At 39.1% G+C, this 23263-nt stretch overlaps 1 protein-coding gene across 1 annotated transcript in view; it reads right to left on the reverse strand.

Annotated features, from left to right (window-relative positions):
* The window catches only part of SVEP1 (sushi, von Willebrand factor type A, EGF and pentraxin domain containing 1), a 151825-nt gene that overhangs the window by 47464 nt on the left and 81098 nt on the right, over positions 1 to 23263 (reverse strand). The window contains exons 19-32 of the mRNA XM_059657621.1: positions 20567 to 20728; positions 19619 to 19705; positions 18483 to 18584; positions 16544 to 16657; positions 14225 to 14338; positions 13019 to 13220; positions 11872 to 12029; positions 10822 to 11023; positions 8672 to 8847; positions 5048 to 5172; positions 3946 to 4069; positions 2949 to 3119; positions 1627 to 1800; positions 1075 to 1194 (exon numbers count right to left, since the gene is read on the reverse strand). Of these exons, the coding sequence (XP_059513604.1) occupies positions 1075 to 1194; positions 1627 to 1800; positions 2949 to 3119; positions 3946 to 4069; positions 5048 to 5172; positions 8672 to 8847; positions 10822 to 11023; positions 11872 to 12029; positions 13019 to 13220; positions 14225 to 14338; positions 16544 to 16657; positions 18483 to 18584; positions 19619 to 19705; positions 20567 to 20728 (2031 nt within the window). The remainder of the gene's footprint in view (positions 1 to 1074; positions 1195 to 1626; positions 1801 to 2948; positions 3120 to 3945; positions 4070 to 5047; positions 5173 to 8671; positions 8848 to 10821; positions 11024 to 11871; positions 12030 to 13018; positions 13221 to 14224; positions 14339 to 16543; positions 16658 to 18482; positions 18585 to 19618; positions 19706 to 20566; positions 20729 to 23263) is intronic.

Below are 23263 nucleotides of genomic sequence, written 5' to 3' on the forward strand. Positions count from 1 at the left end.
CTGAGGAAAAGGCTTTTGAAGGCAGGCACATGAAGGCCAGAGATATGATGAATGATTAGACCAGAAAATATATTTAATAGGCAATTAAACAATATTTTGAAACAGCAAAAAATATATAAAAATTTATCTGGCTGAAATGGCAGGTATATACTGGGAGGTAGTGGTGGAGCCAGGGCATAGCTTAACAAGGATTCAGTCCCTTTGACTTCCCCTAACCTCATACCCATCATTCCAGAGTAACTGACGTTCTCTCAAGCTCATCCAAAGCACATTTAGGAGAAGTCTCCAGCCTCACTATTCAAACAGACTACAGATGGTGAGCCCCTACCACTTGCAAATTTGGAGTCAGTCACCACTTCTAGGAAGGGAAATAAGTTAAGGGGAGATGTGCGGCTAGCTCTGAGTAACAGAAGTGACTATAATACTTGAATTCTCCAAAAGGGAAGAGATATTGATTCAATTTTTCTGAAGAGCACTTAAACGCTAAGGACTTTAAATGAAATGCTCTCAAAAAGTCAATGCAATTATGAGACAGGTTTTGAGAATTATTCTTTATTATTTGCTGATAGTTGCTTTCTCATAATAAATGTAGAAAAATACTGATGGGTGGAGAGATGGGTATTATCAAAGTTATCACAACATATAGAGATGTGGTAAGGCAAGATGTCTATTTTTTCCCCAATGATATTATTTTGTGTGGCTGAGGCAGAGGAAAGATACTAATGACAAAGATGTGATAATGCATCTTCCTTGTTCTGACTGAGGCAGTGGAAGCCATTGGTTATACTTCTAAACTCATTCTATTATTTTCTACTCTGTAGGCATTCCTTCAATAGTCGGGTGATATAGCTGGCTCTCAGTTTTGTTGTTCAGAACTTGGGAGGTTGGGAGAGGCACAGTGCTAATTTAAAGCACTTTTAGATGTTACTTATGTGTCTTTTTAAATTTGGTTTATCTTCCCCATCTCCTCTTTGATGTTGAAAATATTGTCTTATTTTCAAATAATATACATTGGAAATATACACTTGAATAAAAAATTTAAATAAACTTGCCAATTACACATATACTAGTTACCTGCACAGTGTTTACCATCTCCCATGTAGTGAGGGTTACACAAGCAAGTGTAGGACCCATTAGTGTTCAGGCAGGAAGCATACTTGCTACAATCGGACCCAAGTGCACATTCGTCAACATCTAAAATGAAGACAGATCACAAAGAGCAAAGTTAATTTTTCTTATGTATCAAGCATTTGTTTTTATTTTTAAATCACTACATATCACTTAATGTATAGCACTCTATTCTCTATATAAATTTTAAATAAAATCATAATCACATTCAGATATATAATAAAAGCTATTATTTCTTTATTTTGTAGATGGGTAAATAGAAGAACAACAACAAAAAAACCAACAACATCAAGATACTCTTAATATGGAGCCTAGTAAAAATTTAAACTTTTTGGCAGCTCTATGGACAGCTGCTTTGTCACTGCGGTTTGCCCAGAGCTTACTGGGATGAGATGAAGTTAACAAAGAAATACCATGAGAGAGTCTCAGGGGTTTGGGATGACTGTCTCCCATAGAATTTGACTAAATCAGCACAGTAATTGTCAAGATTTATCTCACCAATGCATGATGGTGAAATGCCATTCCAGCTCCCATTATTGGTACAGAACATCCTTGAATCACCCAACAAATAGTAGCCATTGTTGCACTGGTAGGTCACTGTGCTGCCAGCATGGAAGTCCTCCGCTGAATAAAAGCCATTCTCCAAAGAGGGTGGCAACCCACAGCTAATGCCTATAATGTGACCAGGAAGAATACAACCACATTAGGGACAAATGCTTAAGGGACATTTTATTTATTGACAGATAGTTGCGTTAAGCATGAATTTTTCATTGCCCACACACATTAGATGGAGAGTGCTCTAGGGGTGGTAGCACAACCATCATTGAAAACCATCTGAAGTCTAGCTGAACAGAAGTCCTATAACAAAAGATATAAAGAAAAACCCACATCGAGACTGGTAGGAGGGGTAGAGAGGCAGAATGGACTGGTCCCACACCCATGTGTGGCGGTTAATAATTGGGAGGGATATCTTGGCTACAGAGGTCCCCCTCAGAAGCAAAGGGCCCCAGCCCCACACTAGGCCCCCAGCCCAGAGTTCTAGTGCCAGGAAGAGAGGTCCCATAACTTCTGGCTATAAAAACCAGGAGGGATTGTGATGAGTGAGATGGAGGGCTGCCTGAGTCCCAGGCATTTCTCTTAAAGGGCCCACACATGGACCTGCACACTCATTACCTCCGAGGCCCAGCCACTATGGCGGTAACTCCAAAAGCACTAGGGACAAACAGGAAGAACTAAACTGTTTGGCTTCAGGGTGAGGGCTGGAGGGGTGCTTTCTCCCAGACAGAAGTGCTGGTAGAGGCCATTCATTGCTCCTTTGCTGAGACCGCCCCCCTGCAGGTGCAGGACTGCACCTTTTCTGAGTCTCCATCAACATAGCTAACGCCTCCCAGGTGATTCCCTGACAACTCACCCAGCCAAATTTTGGGCCCACCTAAGCCACTCCCAATGGCATTTCCAGATAAGAGACCTGTCTTAACTCTTGCTGCGGACTTTCTTAAAATCTCTCAAAGGTCCACAAACCCCATGCAAGCGACACCTGGCCTTGGGGTGCCCTGTACCCCCTGCTAAGGGGCCCGAGCCCGGCACTAGCAGCAGCCAGCCTCAGTTTGCAGCTGGGTGGCCTCTCTGGATCTTCATTGCCCACCACCCTTCTGGTGCCCAGCACACAGGGTTCATTGCACAAAGGAAGCACTCAATGAATATTTTCTATATTTGCTACTGTAAAGTATCTAGCTTTTACACAGCATTCCTGAAAAGCGTTCTTATGATTCCAGTATTTTTCAAGAGGCACTAAAATGCCTTCAACAAAGGCAGCTCACGTTCACAGTGAGGGAATGGTTGTGTCCACTGTCCTTGATTCAGACAGTACTGCACAGGGTTCCCAACCATCTGGAAGCCTGGATCACACGACAGACTGATTCTGGAGCCTGGTTTTAAGTCTACTGATGCAGTCCGCAGATGAGGTATGGCTCCTTCTAAGGGTGGGCAATCTGAGGGCAAACAACACAGGTAGAGAGCTTGTCAACAACAGTGGAGCATCGCCAGGTCAAGGTTTTAAAATCGTATGTTATTCCAACATTTGAGAGCCACTCTACTGATATTAAAATCACTGGCAAGCAAAATTAGCAAAAAAAAAAAATATTTGAGCCAACAAACAACTTTCCCTCTTTCAGGGGGAAAATATCTATCTATCTATCTATCTATCTATCTATCTATCTATCTATCTATCTATCTACATCTATTTATCTATATCTATAGGTAGATATAGATAGATATATAGATATAGATATATAGATATTTTAAAGAAAATATTTTAGGAATAATTAAAATGTTCTTATAAGTTATGAATATAGAATATATTTAGAAATTTGTTTAAACACACTGAATTTTAGGGTGCAGTTTTGATCATTCCGAGTTTGACTATCAAATGTGCAGGTTATAACATCCACTGTGCTACCTGCCCCTGCAGGGCTGCTAGCAAGGGCAGATCCGAGAGAGCGCCCATCTCAAATGGGAGGACAGGACTTCGCTGGGCAGTTAAATACTGACCATATCCCTCTTCTCATCCGATTTTCCTTATCTTATTCTACCTTTGTCCAAGTTTATTCCACAATTAATTTGTACCCTGTTACACAGAATATATTTAGTAGCTAAATAAAATCCTTTGGATGAAGTTGGGTAAAAATGAACTATTTGTTAACCAACAGACTAAAGGGCACACACTCTTTGACTGACAGAATTTCAAAGTGTTTCCTTTTGCTAGAAACCCAAAGTAGTCAAGAGATAGCAGAGTCTACAGAAGAAGGAAACTCTAACCGGAACAGAATATGCTCTTGGAATCGATCTTCACTTTCCCCACAATTCCCGATAGGAAGTCAGGCCAGGCTAACACATTTCCTTTAGTGAGCTCCTCTGGGCATGAGGTAGCCAATGATTTCACCTGAAGATTTAAAAACACATCTTTAGGTAAACCTTCCTTGTTTCTCTGAGACAGAGTTATTATGTCTTAACGTAGTTCTGCTAAAACATCTGCAGATTTTGGATGGGGTGGGGTGGAGGGAAGCAGGCTTTTGTAAGATATGATTTTGGGCAACAGGAAAATTCTCTCCCCCACACTCCTCTTCACCTCCATCTTTCCCTTTCCCAAATATTTTATGATTGCTGGAAATTGGAAATTCTATGCAGAGAATTTGTCTGAAGCTTTGTAGTTTGTTAAGGTGCTGTAGAGGTCCCCTCTCTCCATTGTCCTGTCTTCTATCTCTGATCTAAAGCTGAGGCAATAAAAGCTTAGACAAGCTCTGCCACTAATAATAAGAGCAAGCATTTATCAAGCCCTTAGCATGTGACAAACAACACCATGACAGTGCATGCAGGATTAGGTTAAATCCCAACCTCCACTATGCCGTTCTGTTTATCTTCATAGATAAAACACACACACACACACACACACACCCTAAAGCTTAGAGAGAGGGAGTAACATGTTCAAAATCATCGTAGCAAGTTTGTGGTAAAACAGGGATTTGAACCCAGGCCACTGGACTGCTTTAACTACTCACTCATCTGTAACTCTCTATGTATAATTTTATGCCACCCCTAAATTCCTACACTTTAAGGAGAGGGGTTTGAAGTATTATTCTCTATGATCTTTTCCAGCTCTGAAATAACAAGGTTTTATAAAATAATTATGTCCAAAACAATTTAAAAACATCACCAAGAAACTGAAAAGAGGATTTATCGAAAGTTACTGTCGATAACCTCTAGCTGGCTTAGTCTACGATCATAGCCTCAAATGATACTGGAGGCGAAGTCTGAAAACCCAGAGGTTGCAATAAGATAGGGCATCATTAGGCTGTTCACATTTTTACTAGTTTTGTACCTTTGTATCTCATTACTGTCATACACTGAAAATGGAATTGACCTGCTGTGGAGACAGGACATAGTCCCAGAGGTTGAGCTGGCTTATGGAGCCCACAAAAGACTCCGCTGGGTTGAATCCCTCTCCTTTTTTGTCTTGCTCTTGCCCAAGAACTAATGCACCGCCACCTAAAGAGAGAAGAGAAAAAAAGGAGGGAACTGGTCTGATTGTTATTCCTAAAATGCTAACCTAACAAAAGCACAGCCAACATAAATGTATTAGGGAAAATTATTAAAAAGCTCAGTTATGTACATTTACTGCATGTTTTATCAATAAGGACAAATTTAATGTTTTATTAAACAACTTAAAATAAAGTTGTATTTAAATATTAGATTTATAAAAATTTAACTATAAAGCTAGGTATACATATATATGCATATATCATTTTATGTCAACAAAATAGTAAGTCCTATTTGGCTTCCTTTCTCCTAGGCAATTATCCTCCATAGTAGACTCTCAGTTGATACTCTTTTTCTTCTGTCTTAAGCCTACAATGCTTACATTTCTTACACAGATTCCAAGGATCTTCTAAAGTTGCCAGTGGCCACCTAATCGCCAAATCCAATGGAAATTCTTCAATATTCACCTCTGGTGACTTCTCTGTACCATGTTTCTATTGTCCATTTCATTCTATTTAACTGTCTGTCCTTTTGTACTGGGTGGTCTGTGTCTGTCCCTCCAGAGCTAACCTCCACCCTTCCCCCTCTACTTTGTGCTCCCAAAGGCTCACACCTATGGACTGCACCACATCATTTCCTTGTCCCTCTGGCTTCTTTCTGTTCCTGGGGTGCTGGAGGCTAATTCCAGCAGGTCACAAATGCAAGAAGTTCATCAAAAGGTTGATGGAACCTTGAGGCTTCAGCAGGGCTGAAGATACATATTATTTCCTGCTGGAGTAGCTGAAAGCATTTCCCCAAACCTGAAGATCTGCATATATTATTGCCTGCTGGCCAAACAGCTGAACAGCTGAAGGCAGTTCTCCCAACCTGATAATCTTACTGTTTACCAAACCTTACCTTAAATATGTATATTTGCTTTGCTATAGGGCAAAATGTGGGAATAAAAGCCCTGGGTCCGGTGATTCTGAGAACTTGGTTACTCTAGCTAAATCTCCTCTGGATCCCCCATGTATTCCAAATTTATATTTCTAGTATCTTTATTAATTTACATACAGCCCCTTCTCCAGATTCCTGAACCCTTCTAGATGCAGGATAACACCCCAGCACTATGGCAAATGGAAGGACCAGCCCGAGATAAGAAGATGAGATGAGGAAGTTTAATATCCTGGATACTTTCCTCCCAGGCAATGGAGGATAGTGGCTGCCTTCCTCTGTCTGACATCACTACTCCCACTGACTGATTTCTCTCCATCGTTAAAGGTTCACCTAAATTCTGGCAACAGCTCTCACTCCTTGTCGTTTCAGGCCCATCCCTCATGACTTTCCATTGATGCTACTCATGGGGTGTTTTACTATCTTATTTTGGTTCTCTTAACCTTGGTCATACTTTTGAAGAGAGTCCCTTCATTCAACTCTTCAGTTAGCCTCGTGTGTGCCACCGGCTCCCTGCCAGGAGCCTTGCTGGTGCGGTGTGGTTTCCATGAGAACATCCTCTCCTGGTTCTCCCTGAACCTTTTTGCTCCTTTATCTGCCTGCCTCTTATATGCTGATGCCCCTAGGATCCTACCCCCACTTCTTCTCTTCTTCCTTCAACTGCTCTCCCTATCTGACCTCACTCACCTGCCGATAAATGTCTATAGATCCCTCTTTCAAGATTTCCCAACCTACATCTCTTTCTTATAAAATGAATAATTAAAAATTAATACATACACATGGATGGAAATTTGAAAAAAATAAATATAAAGAATTCATCCTACCTAGAAATAATCATTTAATACTTTTGTGTATTTCCTTCTAGGTTATATTTTAATTTTAATTTATTTTTTAGTGTGCATGTATATGATATTTAAAAACACACAACTCAGGATCACAATATACATGATATTTTAATTTTGTTTTCTTTCTTGAACATGTTCTTGTTTCATGAGTTTTAATAGTTATATTATATGAATGTACAATAATCTATAATTTGCTTAATTAACTAAACAACCGCTTCTAATTGGATACCTTCAGATAAATATATCAGTACATAAATATTTGACTTTTGGTAGTTGAATTGTTGATTGCATGCAAAGCATTTCTCTAAGGTTCTTGATGGAAGTTTCTAAATTGTTTCCCAGAAAGGCTGTATCACAACCTTTATACAATTCAACCATGCTGAATCCTTGCCAATTAGACCTTATCACTAAAAACAACTGTCAATTTGATATAAAGTTGTGTCAACCTATGTTTTTGGTTGAATGTATTCCTTTGATCAAAATTCAAACACATTATGTCTAAAACCAAATACAGAATCTTCCCGACTCCAACTCTTGCTCTGATAATTGTGCTTCCCCTAGAATTCCTATCTTAGCTTACAGGCTCTTCAATAAGCTTCTTCATCCAAACTGAAACCAGTCATTCACTGAGCTCTGTTAAATGGGTTCTGCAATATTTTTTGACTCCAATTCATTCTTACTGCTGAGATCTGACAACCATCTCCCTGGGTGGACACTATTACAGCTTCCCTCCCCTCCCCATTCCTTTAACCTACTTTTCACTCTTCCATCAGGGTTTAATTTTTTAAGAGATAGAAATGCTGTTTTTAAAATTATAAATTAAATCATTATGAAAATATCAGAAAAGAATAAAGAAGAAAATAAAAGATATCTGCCATCCCACTACCCAGGGAAGAGATAGTTGAAAACAAGAAACCTCCACCCTACTTTACCCGGTAATGCCACTTCCCATTGAAACACTTACAATGTTTCCACATTTATTAAACTGCCAACCATTCCTCCTCATTTGATGATCATAGAAAAATCTCTATAGAGCAAGCTTATTGCCTTGTACAATGCTGAGAACCCTGGATCGCCTAATACTTTTGCTTTCCTTCAAACTAAGACTCTTCAAATATTTTTCTAAAAGTGTTTATAGAGGGGAGTTTTGATTTTTAGTGCTCCAGCTTGTGCACTGGATATATTTGTATACTGTGAAGACTGATCATAAAACAAAACAAAACCAACATACAAACAACACCAGCAATTAATCTCCTTGGAAGACATGTTAGTTCAAAGTGCTTCTTGAGCTGTAACCGGTTTGGCTCAGTGGATGGAGCGTCGGCCTGCGGACTAGGGGGTCCCAGGTTTGATTCCGGTCAAGGGCTTGTACCTTGGTTGCGGGCATATCCCCAGTAGGGGGTGTGTAGGAGGCAGCTGATCGATGTTTCTAACTCTCTATCCCTCTCCCTTCTTCTCTGTAGAAAATCAATAAAATATTTTTTTAAAAAATGCCTCTTGATAGTCTTACTAAAGCCCCACATGCATTTCCTACACAGAGGGTCACAAAGCACACCTAGAAAAAGCTTCTAATAATTTACCGTCTGGATAGTCAGGGGGTAGCAAATAAAAGAGAGACTTATTGATCTTTGTCTAAAACCTAACGCAACAAAGCTAGCAAACTCCATGTTCACCTAAGCACCACCACTTTTAGTGATTAACACAATTCTATTTCTTTTGCTAAGACATACCAGGTATGGCCGAACCTACGGAGAGACCCATACCACCATCAGATAATTTCCCATCAATATAGACTTTCCAGGCTCCATCCACACTTGTCCATGTGATTGCAATATGATGCCAACTGCCGTCATTCACGGAGGGACAATCTGTTATCTTTTCCTTGCCATTCACATAAAGAACCCAGCTGTGGAAAGATTCCAGGGGACATAGTCATCAGTCATATGTTGTAATCCCACCTGTGGGGAATGCTTCTATTTTTTTCTTCTCTTTCCATGTGGGTAAAGCACTTTGTATAAAACCATTACTTCTTCCCCCCACCCCCCGATTTGGTCATATTTCACAGAAGCAGATTTGATTTACTAATTATGCTTTATCGTAGCTCACTGAATATTTGTGTTTCTTAAACATGGAGGACTAGGAAAAAGTCTTAGGATGAGCTGAGACACATTGGTCCAATTTAACTGACCATCCACTCTGGAGAGAGTAAGCCAAGAATGAAAGGAATGCCATCAGTAGATGAGTGGATAAAAAAAAGCCGTGGTACATTTGCACCATGGGTTACTATGCAACTGTAATAAAGAAGGATCTCTTACCCTTTGAGAGACCTGAAGAGTATTATACTAAGTGAAATAAGCCAGTCAGAGAAAGACAAGTGTCACATGATCTCACTCATATGTGGAATCTAATGAACAAAATAAGCTGATGAACAAAATAGATCCGGAGACATGGAAGCATGGAACAGATTGATAAATCTCAGAGGGAAGGTGGGGAGGCAAGGAGAAATTAACCAAAGAACTTATATGCATATATGCATAGCCATGGACACGGACAATAGTGTGGTGAAGGCTAGGGGGTGGAGGCGAGGTGGAGAGGGTCAATGGGGGGATAAAAAGGAGACATCAGTAATACTTTCAACAATAAAGATACATTTAAAAAAATAAAATGCAAAAATAAAGTGCAAGCAATGAGAGTTGTACAAGCATAGAATGGTTGCCTTCCTCTAGATGTATGTTCTTAAAATCAGGAACAAACTTTGGAAAATAAGTCTGTCTCTTCATTGCCAAAGCTATCACGTGGTAGACAAAGCATGTGGATCCAAAGAAAATAATAACTAGAATTAAGCAAAGGTGACCAACACACGAGGGTTCCAACAACTCCGTCACTAAGGGAAATGTCAAAGATAATAAGCAGTTTAAAGTGAAATATTTTCAAAAGCAAATGGAGAAAAAGACAAGATTAGGGAAAACTGATAAGAACTCATTACATATCTTTCCCGGCATTTCCTTAGCCCCTATTCCATGATCTTTATGATGAAATAATATTTTATAATATTGGTTTTCCTCTGGAAAGAGAGCTCAGTGGGTCTTTGAGGCTTGCAACCTTCTCAGTAGCAACAGGCCACAAATTTGGAGGCGTCTGAGAGGAACAGGCCATGCAGTAAACCACAGAATCTATTCAGATGGAAGGTATAAACCTCAGCCTCACCAAGGATTCCACATGTGGTGAAGAGCAGTGGTTCTGAAGGGACCACAGAGCTGAGGCAATGGACAGCTCAGGGATTAGTAATGTGGGCAGATGACCAATAATGGGAGTCCTGTCCAGGTCTGTGGATTTTATCAAAACTCTGAGTTCTATGAATTAATCTGCAAGAACCCACTCAGTAGTGAGAGAAATAGCTGAGGTTGAGGGGCCTGATAGCCTGAAGGGATGGGGCCCTGCAACTGAAATTAATTGATCCAAAAAGGAAAAAGAAATGTCATCTTGCACACCCGAGTTTGTAGACTGCTTGACACTCAATATGTGTCTCTCACAGGTCAGCGATGTCGCTGATGTCCCTTGACCCTTGGAGGCCCTGATATGGACAAGAAGGAGCAAGGCTCTACGAGTCAGAGTCAGAGACTTGGCTTTGCCACTCCCAGAGTGTGAGATTTGAGGCAAACCACTTAGAGTCTTTGGAACAAGAAAATGCTTAGTAAGTAGCAAAATACATGTATAAGGTATTATCACGAAAAGTGCCCTCTTACAGAACTTGTCCATATGTTCCCTGTGGTTACTGTCACCCTGCTATCATGCCGAGGCACCTGACTCCCCTGCTCCCCAGGCCCAGTGTGAGGTCTAACTTGGTGCTGGGATAAGACTTCCTGCCATTTCTGCTCACCCATTGTAATCGGTCAGAAGGAAGGTATTGTCGCTGCCATTCTCCAGCGCATAGGAGATTGGCGTTCCGTAGTTGTTGATGTCAGAGGATTTCATCCAGAATGTGCAGGTTATGGCATGGAGAGATGGAAGCACACCGTCTAGGATGACGTAACCATAGGTACCAGAAACTTCAAAATCCAGGTTAAAGCGCGTAGACTGTTCTGCAACAAATAAGGAAAGTGTGCAGACCATGGTGCTTGCAGGGCGTTTGTCAATGTCTAAAGTAAGCAGCAGGTACACAGGGCTACTGTCATAGCAGCCACTGCAGTAAATAGGATGACCTGAGAAGTGGTTTCAAAATTAAAAATATATTCTTTACAAAATATAAAACACATTCTTTTAAATAAAAGAATCAGTGAGTATCTAAGATAGGAAAAATACTCAGTAGTGAAAGGAAACAGAGATACAGGGCGTGGTTGGAAGGAGAGGTAGGGCTGGGGAGTTACTAAAGATGAGAGACACTAAGGCATGGCTGGATGCTGTTGGGAACGACCCAGTAGAGTGGAGTAACTGGCGCAGGAGAGAAGGAGAGGCAACTAGCTTAAGGGCACCCGTTCCATCCCTACTCAGGGCTCTAGCTCTTCCCTAGTTCATGACCAATTCAGCGCTGCCCCAATCCTACATACCTCACTCAGAACAAAAGGCCTACAGTTAAAAGGCCGAAGTGCCCCGAGCAAGCAGTTTAGCAGTGATTCTCAAACATGTCCATGGCCTGCGACCTCCTTAAACAAGTAGCTTATCAAAGCGTCCCTTCTAAACCTATAGAATGTGAAGAGTTCTACTAAATTCTATTTTCTCATTCCCCCCTTACACCTCTAAGTTTCTATATCCTCGTCTGTGCTATTGCAGATAAGATTACCTAGTTTATTAGATGGCTCTGAAGATTAAATAATTAAACAATGCTTATTACAGGGTTTTTTTCCATATAGGTGGTGCTAGGTGCAGGTAAAAATTGATTCTGTTATATCACTATCTTTAGTATTGCTGTGAATACTACATACATATATACCTGTTTCACACCTGCTGCCTGAAAATCCCGGCTGACATTTACAAGTGTATGAGTTTAATTCATCCACACAGGTGGCTTGATTTCTACACGGGTTCGACTGGCATTCATTGATGTTCAGTTCACAGCGCGGCCCTGTGAAGCCAGCCGCACACTGGCATCTGAAGGAAAACAAAATGTAACGATGAGAACAGCTGCAGAAAGGCAGTAGAGGATGGATGTCTCCCACTTACGGTAACGTTTCTCAAGGACTATAACAACCGAAATGCTCCACATCAAAACTTTAACTGCTAGTTACTTCCACTAGTTCAGCTAATAAACCTAGTTAACACAACATTTATTTGAAATGTTTTAGTAGGAGGTGGTTCTGATCAAAATGAAGTATTGCCCACACATTGGGAGTGTCTCTCCCCATAGCTGTTCTAGGGAAAAAAAATATTAAAAGTCCAGTGCTTCTGTATTTGCTTCTTGTGTAATTGTGTTTTCTTTCATCTTTTATTGCCTTCCCAAGTACACTGGCAGCCTGTATCCATGGGTTCCACATCTGCAGATTCCGTTTATCATGCATGGAAAGTATTCTACAAAAAATTATTATGTGTAGCTGACATGCACTAAGCAGTTAGGTGTCCGATGGTTGATGGTTGAGTCTGTATGGAACATGCACAGACTGTTTTCTTGTCATTCCCTAGACAATATAGTATAACAACTATTTCCATAGTATTTACATTGTAATGGGTATTGTAAATAATCTCGAGACCATTTAAAGTATATGGGAGGATGTATGTAGATTATATGCAAATACTAGGCCATTTTATATAAGGGACCTGAGCATCCCTGGGAGTCCTGGAACCAGTTCCCCATGGCTATGGAGGGATGACTATATAAAACAGCAGTTCCCAAAGGCAGCTGAGCACCGCAGTGATTGGGAAATTTAAATCATACAGTTTGCCTATTTTAAAATTATATACTCTATGCCAGACTTAGTGAATCAGAACTGCAGATGGTGGGGAGAGACTACTGTAGCCTATTCTTGGGGTAGAATTTGGGAATGGCTGACCTGGGACTCAAAATAATGCTCTATAAAGACTACATAATGACTGAACAATTAAGTAAAGAAAAATAGTAGAAAGAACCAGACTTAGTCTTGTACCTGAAGCTATTGACACCATCTTGACAAGTAGCTCCATTTTTGCATGGTTGACTGAGACACTCATCCATGTTTTTTTCACACCGGGTACCCCAAAATCCAGCTGGGCATTTGCACAAGAACCTCCCAACCTGATCTTCACAGACTGCATTATTTAAGCATGGGCTTGACTGGCATTCATTGACGTCTGTTTCACAGTGCAGGCCTGGGGATGGTGAGGAGGAGAAAGAGCCCAGTGTTAATCCCTTGGGAGGACTGTGATCCAAATGCTGACTTGGAAGATGCTGCTTGTAAAGGCAGGCTGCAGAGCCACTGCCTATCAAGCTGGTTTGAGATCCATTCTTTAATGAGCTCCGGTTTTTCTAAGTCATTTAGGACTGCGTTTTTGATAATCTACTCTTTTTACCTTATGTCTTTCTGAAACTAACATTAGTAGTAGACATCTACTTGAGAGAACGTTAAAAAGTAAAAATAGCCTGGCTGGTGTGGCTCAGTGGTTGAGTGTCAATCTATGAAACAGGAGGTCATGGTTTGATTCCCGATCAGGGCATATGCCCAGGTTTTGGGCTCCATCCCTAGTTGGGGGTGTGCAGGAGGCAGCCAATCAATGCTTCTCTTTAATCGTCAATGTTTCTATCTCTCTTTCCCTCCCCCTTCCTCTCTGAAATAAATAAAAATATATTTTTAAAAATAGTAAGCTATTTTTTAATAACGTTAAAAAGTAAAACTAGCACATTTAGTCAAAAAATGTCCTCTGTTACTTTGACGTTGCCTCTTCTTCATTGCCCATTTTTTTGGATTTCCTCTTTATCAATTATATATTTAACCATATTATTTAGCAACCATTTCAATATTAATCTTCTATACTTTATCTCGTTTCTTCTTGAATACTTGTCTTACCATATAAACTCTTCTCTTTCTCTTTCTCTGTCTATGTCTCTTTCTTTACAAATACACAAAGACATTATTTTTTCTGAACTGTTTAGGAGTAAATTGCAGATGTGATACCATTTTATCTCTAAATGCCTCAGTTAGAAATTTCTCAAAAAATAAGGGCTTTCATGGCAAAAAAGGGACTTTCTCTTATATAATCATGACACCTTTATAAAATCAGAAAATTAACATAGACTGCATAACGTTAGTACATGTAATAATCTGTGGTGCTTTATAGGACTTTAAGACAATGCAGGAAGAATGGGAACATCCTACCTATGTATCCTTTCGCACATGTGCAGCGATAGTCAGCCACACCATCCACGCAGACGCCTTTATTTAGACAGGGACTGGAGCTGCACTCATTTATGTTTTCTTCGCATAGTGGACCTGCAAAGAATCATGAAATATCTGAGCTGGAGAAGGTTAAGACTAATACTTTCCAAGTGAGTTGTTCAGGAATTAAGCAGAACAATTGGAAATCATGGCTACTGTGTTTGTAAAAAAATTTGCTCTTTGCCAAATACATTGAAATAAAACATTTTCTTCTACTGTGTGAACTGCAAAACTTTACTAGCAAGAAAACGGATATTTTCAGGATGCAATGGAAAATGACAACCATGAATATCTAGCTATTTTTAGTTAAGTAGATAAATGTCACTTTGTTTTAAATTTTTTTATCATATTGTTAGTTGTTCACTCTTTTCTGAGTTTATCCCTTGAATATTTAAGATGATTTACTTATCTACTAGTTGCAGGTTTATACCCTTAAATAACACAGACTGAATACTCCCACCCACCACCCCCACCAAACGCCATTCCACTCTGTTTCTATGAGTTTGGCTTTTTTCTTTCTTAATTAATTAAGATTTTATTGGTTGTTTTGAGGGTAAGTACACAGGCATTTCAATTTATACACAATTCTTAATATATGTACCCAAAACCTCAAGTTGTATAGTTGTGATTATTTTCTACACAGTTAGCCCAGTGACTTTCCAGCTTCAAATCCCGAGGCGAATTTTCCTTAATAGAATATCAAGTACCAATATCTTCAAATGTTGATATGCTGTTACATCAAAGTCCCATTAATTCACAATTTAATATCAGATATACATAATCAAATTTTCAACCTTTCACAGCACACTAACAATGTTACTAGGGAAACTGGACTATCACACCAAAGATGTTGCAGAACATTCTGATGGGGAGAGCCAAGGTCACAGGTGGTTTATTTAGGAAACAATTCTACCAAAAGCATGAGAATGGAAGTAGTTTAAAATGTTTAAGACAAGTGAAGTGCTCAACTAATCTCAAATTGCCATTGAAACTGATATGTATTCAGGATAAAAAACCACCCCCATCAACGGAAGGTTAAGCTGATGTCCAAGACAACCAAAGCTCCCTGTCCAATATCCCACTGTTTTCTGGGTGTACAAAAAATCCAACAGACAACCGGCAAATTATTCCCCCTCTCACAAAACAGCATTTACACGTCAAAAAATGGGATGAAGTGGAATTCCCTTCTAAAAAAGGTTTCTAGAGCAACTACAAAACTGGTTCCCGAAATAGTTGAAAATATTCCTGTGGATTATACAACAAGGGGGACAGGGACTACTGAGGAGACATGGTGCATGACATTAATCAGACTTGGCTTCTTCCTCTCCTGCTTTATCCGAGGCTGGACTCCCTTGGTTTTTGCTTCTCCGTTTTCAGCAGGTAGATCTTCAGGCTCCTGGTTAGCCACTTCGGCCTGCTCTCCCCTTGCTCCCCTTTTCCCTTTGTTTGTACTTTTTTGTCTTTATCATTCCTGCTGCTTTTTCTGGCCTCACTTCCACTTTTGCAGGAGCAGGTTTAGCTGGCAACCTTCCTGATCTCCTTTTGGGCACCTCCTTCGCTGCCCCTCGGCAATGGAGCTGACCTTCCCCTTGGGCATCCTGGCAGCAGGGCGGGTGTATGCCCAGTGCCTGCGGGCTGCTTGGCATTGAGAGCTTTCAGAACCCAAGTGGCCTGGCTGTTGCCATTTCTCCCGCTGTCCAGGCTGCTTGGATCCGCCATGGGGGCGGTGGGAGAACAGATTGAGTTTGGCTTTTTAAGATTCCATAGAAGTGAGGTCATAGGTCTTTCTCTGTCTGACTTATCTCACTTAGATAGTGCCCACAAAGATGTATCTATATCTATCACATTTACTTTATCCTCCATCCCTTGATATACACTTCCGTTGTTTCCATATTTTGGCTATTGTGAACCATGCTACAGTGAACACAGGGCTGCAGACAGCTCTTTGGCATAGTTACTTCATTTCCTTGGATAGACACCCGGAAGTGAAATTGCTGGATCATATGGTAGTTCTACTTTTAACTTTTTGAGGAATCTCCATACTGTGTTCTATAATGGCTGTGGCTTTAACAATTTGCATTCCCACCAACAGCGCATGAGAGTTTCCTTTTCTTCATATCCTGCCAACACTGTTACCTATCTTTTGATAAAAGCCATTCTAACAGGCGTGAGGTGATGTCTCATTATGGTTTTGATTTTCAGCAACGAAATGTCAATGATTCCAAGGTTTAATGTGAAAACAAAAAACTTTCCCTTTACCTGTGTAACCAGATGGACATTCACAAATGAATTCCCCTACTTGGTCTTTACAAATCCCACTGTTGAGGCATGGCAGTGAGCTGCATTCATCAATGTCCGTTTCACACTTTGAGCCTGAAATGCAAACCAAACACTGAAGGACAATCAGAGGGAGGGAGGAAGAAAGGTAGAGTCATGATCATTAAAAGGTATTTATCCCCATAATCTGAATTTATGGAGGGTGGTGGTGGAAAAGAAAAGGCCAGTACTCATTAAGTGTTACCATCTAGGTTAAGTATTTAATAAAGGTAAAGGTACTGCCTCTTTCCAAACAGATTGAAGATATCCTTATAAGGATATATAAAAGATAGCAAACTATCTCAAGTTAGAAGTACTGGGAGGGGAGGGAAACCTGGACTCATAAAATGGGGCCAGGAAGTTGATTAATTCTAAAGTGGAAAATATAAAGTCAATGCCCTGACTGGTTTGGCTCAGTGGATAGAGTGTCAGCCTGTGGACTCAAGGGTCCCAGGTTCGATTCTGGTCAAGGGCATGTACCTTGGTTGCGGGCATATCCCCGGTGGGGAGTGTGCAGGAGGCAGCTGATCGATGTTTCTCTCTCATTGATGTTTCTAACTCTCTATCCCTCTCCCTTCCTCTCTGTAAAAAATCAATAAAATATATTTTTAAAAAAAAGAAAAGAAAATATAAAGTCAAATATACCTGCTACCAGGTCACTTGGCTGAAGGGTAGAGGTGGAGCTAAATCCTACCAGAACTCAACTCACATGCCAGGTGCCCGAGTGGTGCTGCATCTTCCTACAGAATGCAAATAGGCAATCTATGGGCTAGCTCTGCTGGAAACCATGTCTTCCTCTCTACCAGAGGGTCTCAAAGTGTGGCCCCTGGATCAGTAGCATCAGCATAACCTGGAACTTGGTAGAAATGCAAATTCTCGGACCTTCCCCAGAACTACTGAATCAGAGATTCTGGGGTAGTAGTCCAGCAATCTGTTTTCTCAAGCCCTCCAGATGATTCTGATACACATCAATATTTGAGAACCACTGTCCTATAGTATGACCTTTCTCAACCATTACTCATCTATACAATTCTAGGAACAGATCCATTATTTCTTATAAAATGTCAGGAAAAATTTTTAAATAAAAATTGAAACAAGCACACACAAGCAAGCTATGGTACGTAGAATGCCTTGGACTATATTTGTTTTCCAACTTTCCTTTTGTTTATTTTGTGGTGAATTCTTTAGATATTGTTCTCATTAAAAAGGTTTCATGTTGGTTGGACAAAATTCAGAAAGATGCAAAAGCTTAATTTCTAGAAGAAAACATGATTTTAAATAAATTGCAACTGTAAGGTATTATTTCCCACCAAAAATGATGTTTCAGGACTGAGCCAGAAAGTGAACCAAATTGCAAGAAAACATAATTCTTACATAATTCACATGATTCCTACATAATCAAGTCCAAAGCCATATTGTTTTTCTAAGCACAACTTCCAGAAAGATAGAAACAAAGCAATAAACCAAAGCTATTCACAAGAACGTCCACTAGTGTGAAGCAAATGAGGGAAACTGAAGTTTGTTTAAAATGTTCATGCTGGACAATTTGCTCTGTGTTGAGTATCATGCATTTTGTGTTAGAATGAAACCCTGGACATGGCCCCTGGGACTGTATTCCAATTTAAATTGTAAGATATAATTAGATTTTTTCATCGAAAATATAATTCTTTATTCTTCTTCCAAAATGTGCAAAGAAAATTGTCATTTGTAAGATACATATATGTTTTTTCACCTATTAGTTTATCTTATTTAAGTTTTTATGCATTGATACGGCCCAATGTATCTTACAGGGTTTATTTTTAATGTTACAAAGTTTGATACTGCAAGTCACAATCATTTCATATTATGAAAAACACACTGAAATTTGCATTCCTTTATTTACCTGTATATCCAGGTGAACAGAGGCAGACATAACCATGGCCAAGTTGTTGGCAGGTTCCACTATTGTGGCAGGGGTTTAAGAAGCATTCGTGGAAAACCTGCCCTTGACAGAAAAGAAATACATCAGAGACAAAACACTCTATTCATTTCAAAGAGATCCTGACTAGGGAGTTAGAAGGTTTGCAACATCAGACAGCTGGTGAGTTCAGGTGAGTTAACTCAAGCTAAATGGTCTGCATATATGTTAGTGATGTTCTGGTAAACCCAAACAATGTTTCTAAATGCTGGCTGCACATTAGCATCCATTGAGGTATTTAAAAAGTATACTGAGGACAGTGCCCCAATCCAGACCGGATAAATCAGGATCTCTGGGAGTGGGATCTGTGCATCATTATTTTTAAAAGTTGACCAGTGGATTCTACTATGTCTCTAGGGTTGATGGTTACAGCTCTAGAAGTCCTTACAAAATAGGTGTTCACTAAGCTTAGCTTCAAATATGATTTATGAAGCCCTTACAAATCAGTATGTTTGGATGAGGCTGTAGGAAGTTGAAATAAGACATAAAACCTTATTATCCTCCTTAAAAATACTTAGAGCCAAGGAAATTATCATGACATTAGGCAGGGTTAATTCAGAGTAATGGCTGAACAATAGTTTAGTTATGTTTACGAGTTATGCTTCTAAATTTTTTTAAACCCAGGCCGTACTCCAACAAATGATTTTTTTTCAGACAAAAAGATTTTAAGTAATTTTCACGAAAGTTCACTAACTCTTCCTGCAAATCAGAAAAGGCCTTTGGCTAATCCAAATGCCCTTACTCAAATGACAGGTTATGCTTATGGTAAGTTAATTATTAGTGAGCCAAAAGGCTCCCCATATATATACATTCTCTATACTAAAAATTTCTTGGAAAAAAATTCAATTTTTGGCACTTGGTACTTCTGATACTAAATTTTTGGAAAGTTCTTATCAGAAGTCACAAGTAAATACAATTACTCCTGGATAATATTTATGAGTCTTTATTACTTAAAGTTTCAACTCTGATAATTTTCCTCTGTGGGGCATGTATAGTGACAAATTGTTTTCCAAACATACCACTAGGGAAAATTTTATACATAGAAAATGGACTTGCCTGACTGCCAACTTCATACTTCTTTTTGATATGTCCCAGAGAAGTTTGGGGCACTATACTTTCCTCTGCTGCTGAGAAAGTAGAACCAAAACCTGATGAAATTAATAGGAAAACATTAGGGAAACATATTGTGTGGTAGATCTTGCCAATATGTAGACTCTATTTAAGTACTATGGTCAAGATTCTAGTTCTTGCTTGGCTGGCATGGCTAGTGGTTGAGCATTGACCTATGAACCAGGAGGTCACCGTTCGATTCCCGGTCAGGGCACATGCCTGAGTTGTAGGCTCGATCCCCAATATGGGTTATGAAGGAGGTAGCTGATCAATGATTCTCTCTTATCATTGACGTTTCTATCTCTCTCTCCCTCTCCTTTTCTCTCTGAAATAAAAATATATTTAAAAAAAGATTCAGGTTCTCAGAGTAGACAAAGCCACATACATTTTGTTTTAGTAATATTAAAAAAGAAAACACAGAGATGGATGGGATATGTCATTAAATTCTAGACCAGTGATGGCGAACCTTTTGAGCTCTGCGTGTCAGCATTTTGAAAGACCCTAACTTAACTCTGGTGCCGTGTTACATATAGAAATGTTTTGATATTTGCAACCATAGTGAAACAAAGACCTATATTTTTGATATTTATTTTATATATTTAAATGCCATTTAACAAAGAAAAATCAACCAAAAAAATGAGTTCACGTGTCACCTCTGACATGCGTGTCATAGGTTCGCCATCACTGTTCTAGACCCTTAGGAAGAAATTGGAAGTTATCAAAATTCCCAAATTAAGAATCTTTGAGTCACTGTCATAAAAAAGACATCAAAAGGACAATTTAATAAGTCTAGACACCAAAATCCACTGAAAATGCCAATATTCAGAACTGAAGCTATCACAGAGACAAGCAAAAATCTCTGGCAAAGGATTATGTGGAAATAAAATAGAGGAACTTACTGGAGCAATCTGTGATGGATGTGGCACCAGCGAAGGTTGTAGTTCCGTAAAAGGGACAAGCCAAGCAGAAGGACTTTCCTGCATCGGGTTGGTAGTAGTCTTGAGGACAAGGATGACAGGGCATTAACCCAGAGCGAGAGAATTCTCCTAGTGGACAAGGTACTGTAAAGGTAAAAAGAAACCATTTGTGCAGTGAAGTAACGCTGCCTACATTGAAAAGAAATGCATTAACCTTTGGTTGTAAGAAAGCCTCTGAATTGCTAATACATTTTCTTGTGTATATTTACTGCCCAGACCATCCTATCACCCAGATAAATGTTTTGTTTTTCCTTCCTGTCTTTAACAATACACTAAGGAGTTATTGTATTTATGTCAATCTGCTCTGTGTTGAATGTTATTAACTCAATAAAAATTAGAATTGGCCATACAATATTATATTCTAATTTTTCTATTTTACATTATGTCATGAGCATTTCCCAAATCATTTTCCAAATTATTAAATAACAGGGTTTTGAATAAATGAAAAAGATTACATACCATTGACAGACCATCACTGATCTAACATTTCATCTACTATTGGACATTTAAGTTGATTCTATTCGGTCGCTATTATAAATAATGCTGACGTGAAATTTTCTACTCCCATTCTGAGTCTCCTTTTAACTTTCTCCTAGAGGATGAGGGTAAGAAGTGTTGTCCTCCTGTCCCTTCTCCTAAGGGACCATGTGTATACACACCATCACCTAAAAAATCATATGTGGCGGGGGGGGGCTTATCCTTCAGCTAAAAATCATTTAAAAAAATGAAAAAATTCAGACTGTTGTAATCACAGACCCGAGAATATTTACTAGCCTAAGAAATGATAAAAAATGAAATGCATAAAGCAAGTAATATTACTTTAACATAGTAATATACTGAAAAATAATTGCTATATTGGTGAAAGATATTGTAAGTTCAGTATACTAAAGAATGCAGAAAGTAATATCTTAGAAAAAACTGTACAACGTGCCCATAAAATCAATCAATCAAGAAAGAAAGCAAATAAAGAAAAAGGAAAGAAAAAAGGAAGGGAGGAAGACAGAAAGAAAAGAGAATGTACTGAAAAATAGAAAATATATATGGGACCGTTTTATAACTCCTACAAATTTAATTTTAAAGTAAAATGGTGTTTATCCAGCACCACAGGAGAGAGTGTTGAGTTCTGTCATTTCCAACAGAATGTGGTTAAACTTGTGCTAGGAATATTAGGAGAAATAGGCCAGTTGCCAGAAGTTTGGAGACTTTCTGGAAATTATAATTGCTTAACTGCAATAATTTGGTATTAGACAAACCTCGAGGCTTCTTTGGAAAGCTAAAGGAAAAAAAGAGTTGTCAAATGCGAACTTGTTTCACTGTGAAAATAAATCCTAGTTGCTTTTGTGGTTAGAGAAAGGGAGAAAGGGAGAAAGGGAGAGAGAACTTTTTTACTGCAGACTCTCCCCAAACTAGTTTGTATACTGACAAAATAAGAGTCTCTATTAGATCTGTTCCAACCATAATACGAAGCCTTATTTGGCTTTTATTAAGATTAAAAAAAAAAATCCAAAGCTGGTATTACACAACAGACATGGTTTATGAGTTTCAATTAGATCCTAGTTAAATTCTCTTCAGTGAAACATTAAATCGATGAACACTATTTGCCCCATTCCTCAGGTCTAAGAGACTCATCCATAGTGATCCTACTAGACTGAGATAATTTTAACAGATGGAGCATATAAAAACCTACAATATGTTTTTCCTGTAGCACTCAACTTATGAGGACTGGATCTCCCAAGATGCAATGCTGGATACTTCCTTGGCCACCACTACACTCAAAGATCCTCATAACCTAAGCAGCTGCTGTCTAGGAGTCTCTAAGTAAATGCAGATGTATGTATATATGACTAGCATGAAATGAGGGTGGAAGGTGTGTGTGTGTAGGTATCACTTGATAGAAATGGGAAACCAGCAAATTGGTTTCTTAAAAATATCACCTATTTAATAAGGGAACAGCTTTTTAATTTTTAGATTGCCATAGACTGTAGGTTTTTAAATAAGGATGTAGAGAATGAGAATAAACAACTTTTTAAAGTTATTTTTACAACTTTTTAAAAAGGCATGCTTGTTTTGTTCTGATGTACCAGAGGGAGGCTAAAACCTTTCTTATTTTTAATCCAGTTCCATTGATTTTGCAAAGTAGTTGCAGTTTTTGGAATTTCTGGACATAGGCTGACCTTAACTTCATTTTTAGTTTTCACTGTCATCCTAAATTTTCATCTTTTTTCTGTTTTTGTCTTCCAGTTTTTACACTGCTAGAAATCTGTACTCGATATGGATGTTAGAACTATTTGAAAATTGGAATTCCAATCTTTTTATTTATATTTAAACCAGTGGCTCTCAACATGCTCTCCCTGGACCAAATAGAATCAGTTTCACTGCAGAACCAGTTAGAAATGCAGGCTCACACCAGACCCGCTGAATTAGAAACTGCCTTAACAAGCCCTCCATGCTAATATCTGAAAATCAAAATTAGTGTTGTACTCAACTTTTCCTGTTGTTTTAGAATCACCTGGGGAAACTTGAAGAGAAGAGAAGAGAAGAGAAGAGAAGAGAAGAGAAGAGAAGAGAAGAGAAGAGAAGAGAAGAGAAGAGAAGAGAAGAGAAGAGAAGAGAAGAGAA

The sequence above is a fragment of the Myotis daubentonii genome, chromosome 11 (genome assembly GCF_963259705.1).
Source record: "Myotis daubentonii chromosome 11, mMyoDau2.1, whole genome shotgun sequence".
Lineage (NCBI taxonomy): Eukaryota > Metazoa > Chordata > Mammalia > Chiroptera > Vespertilionidae > Myotis > Myotis daubentonii.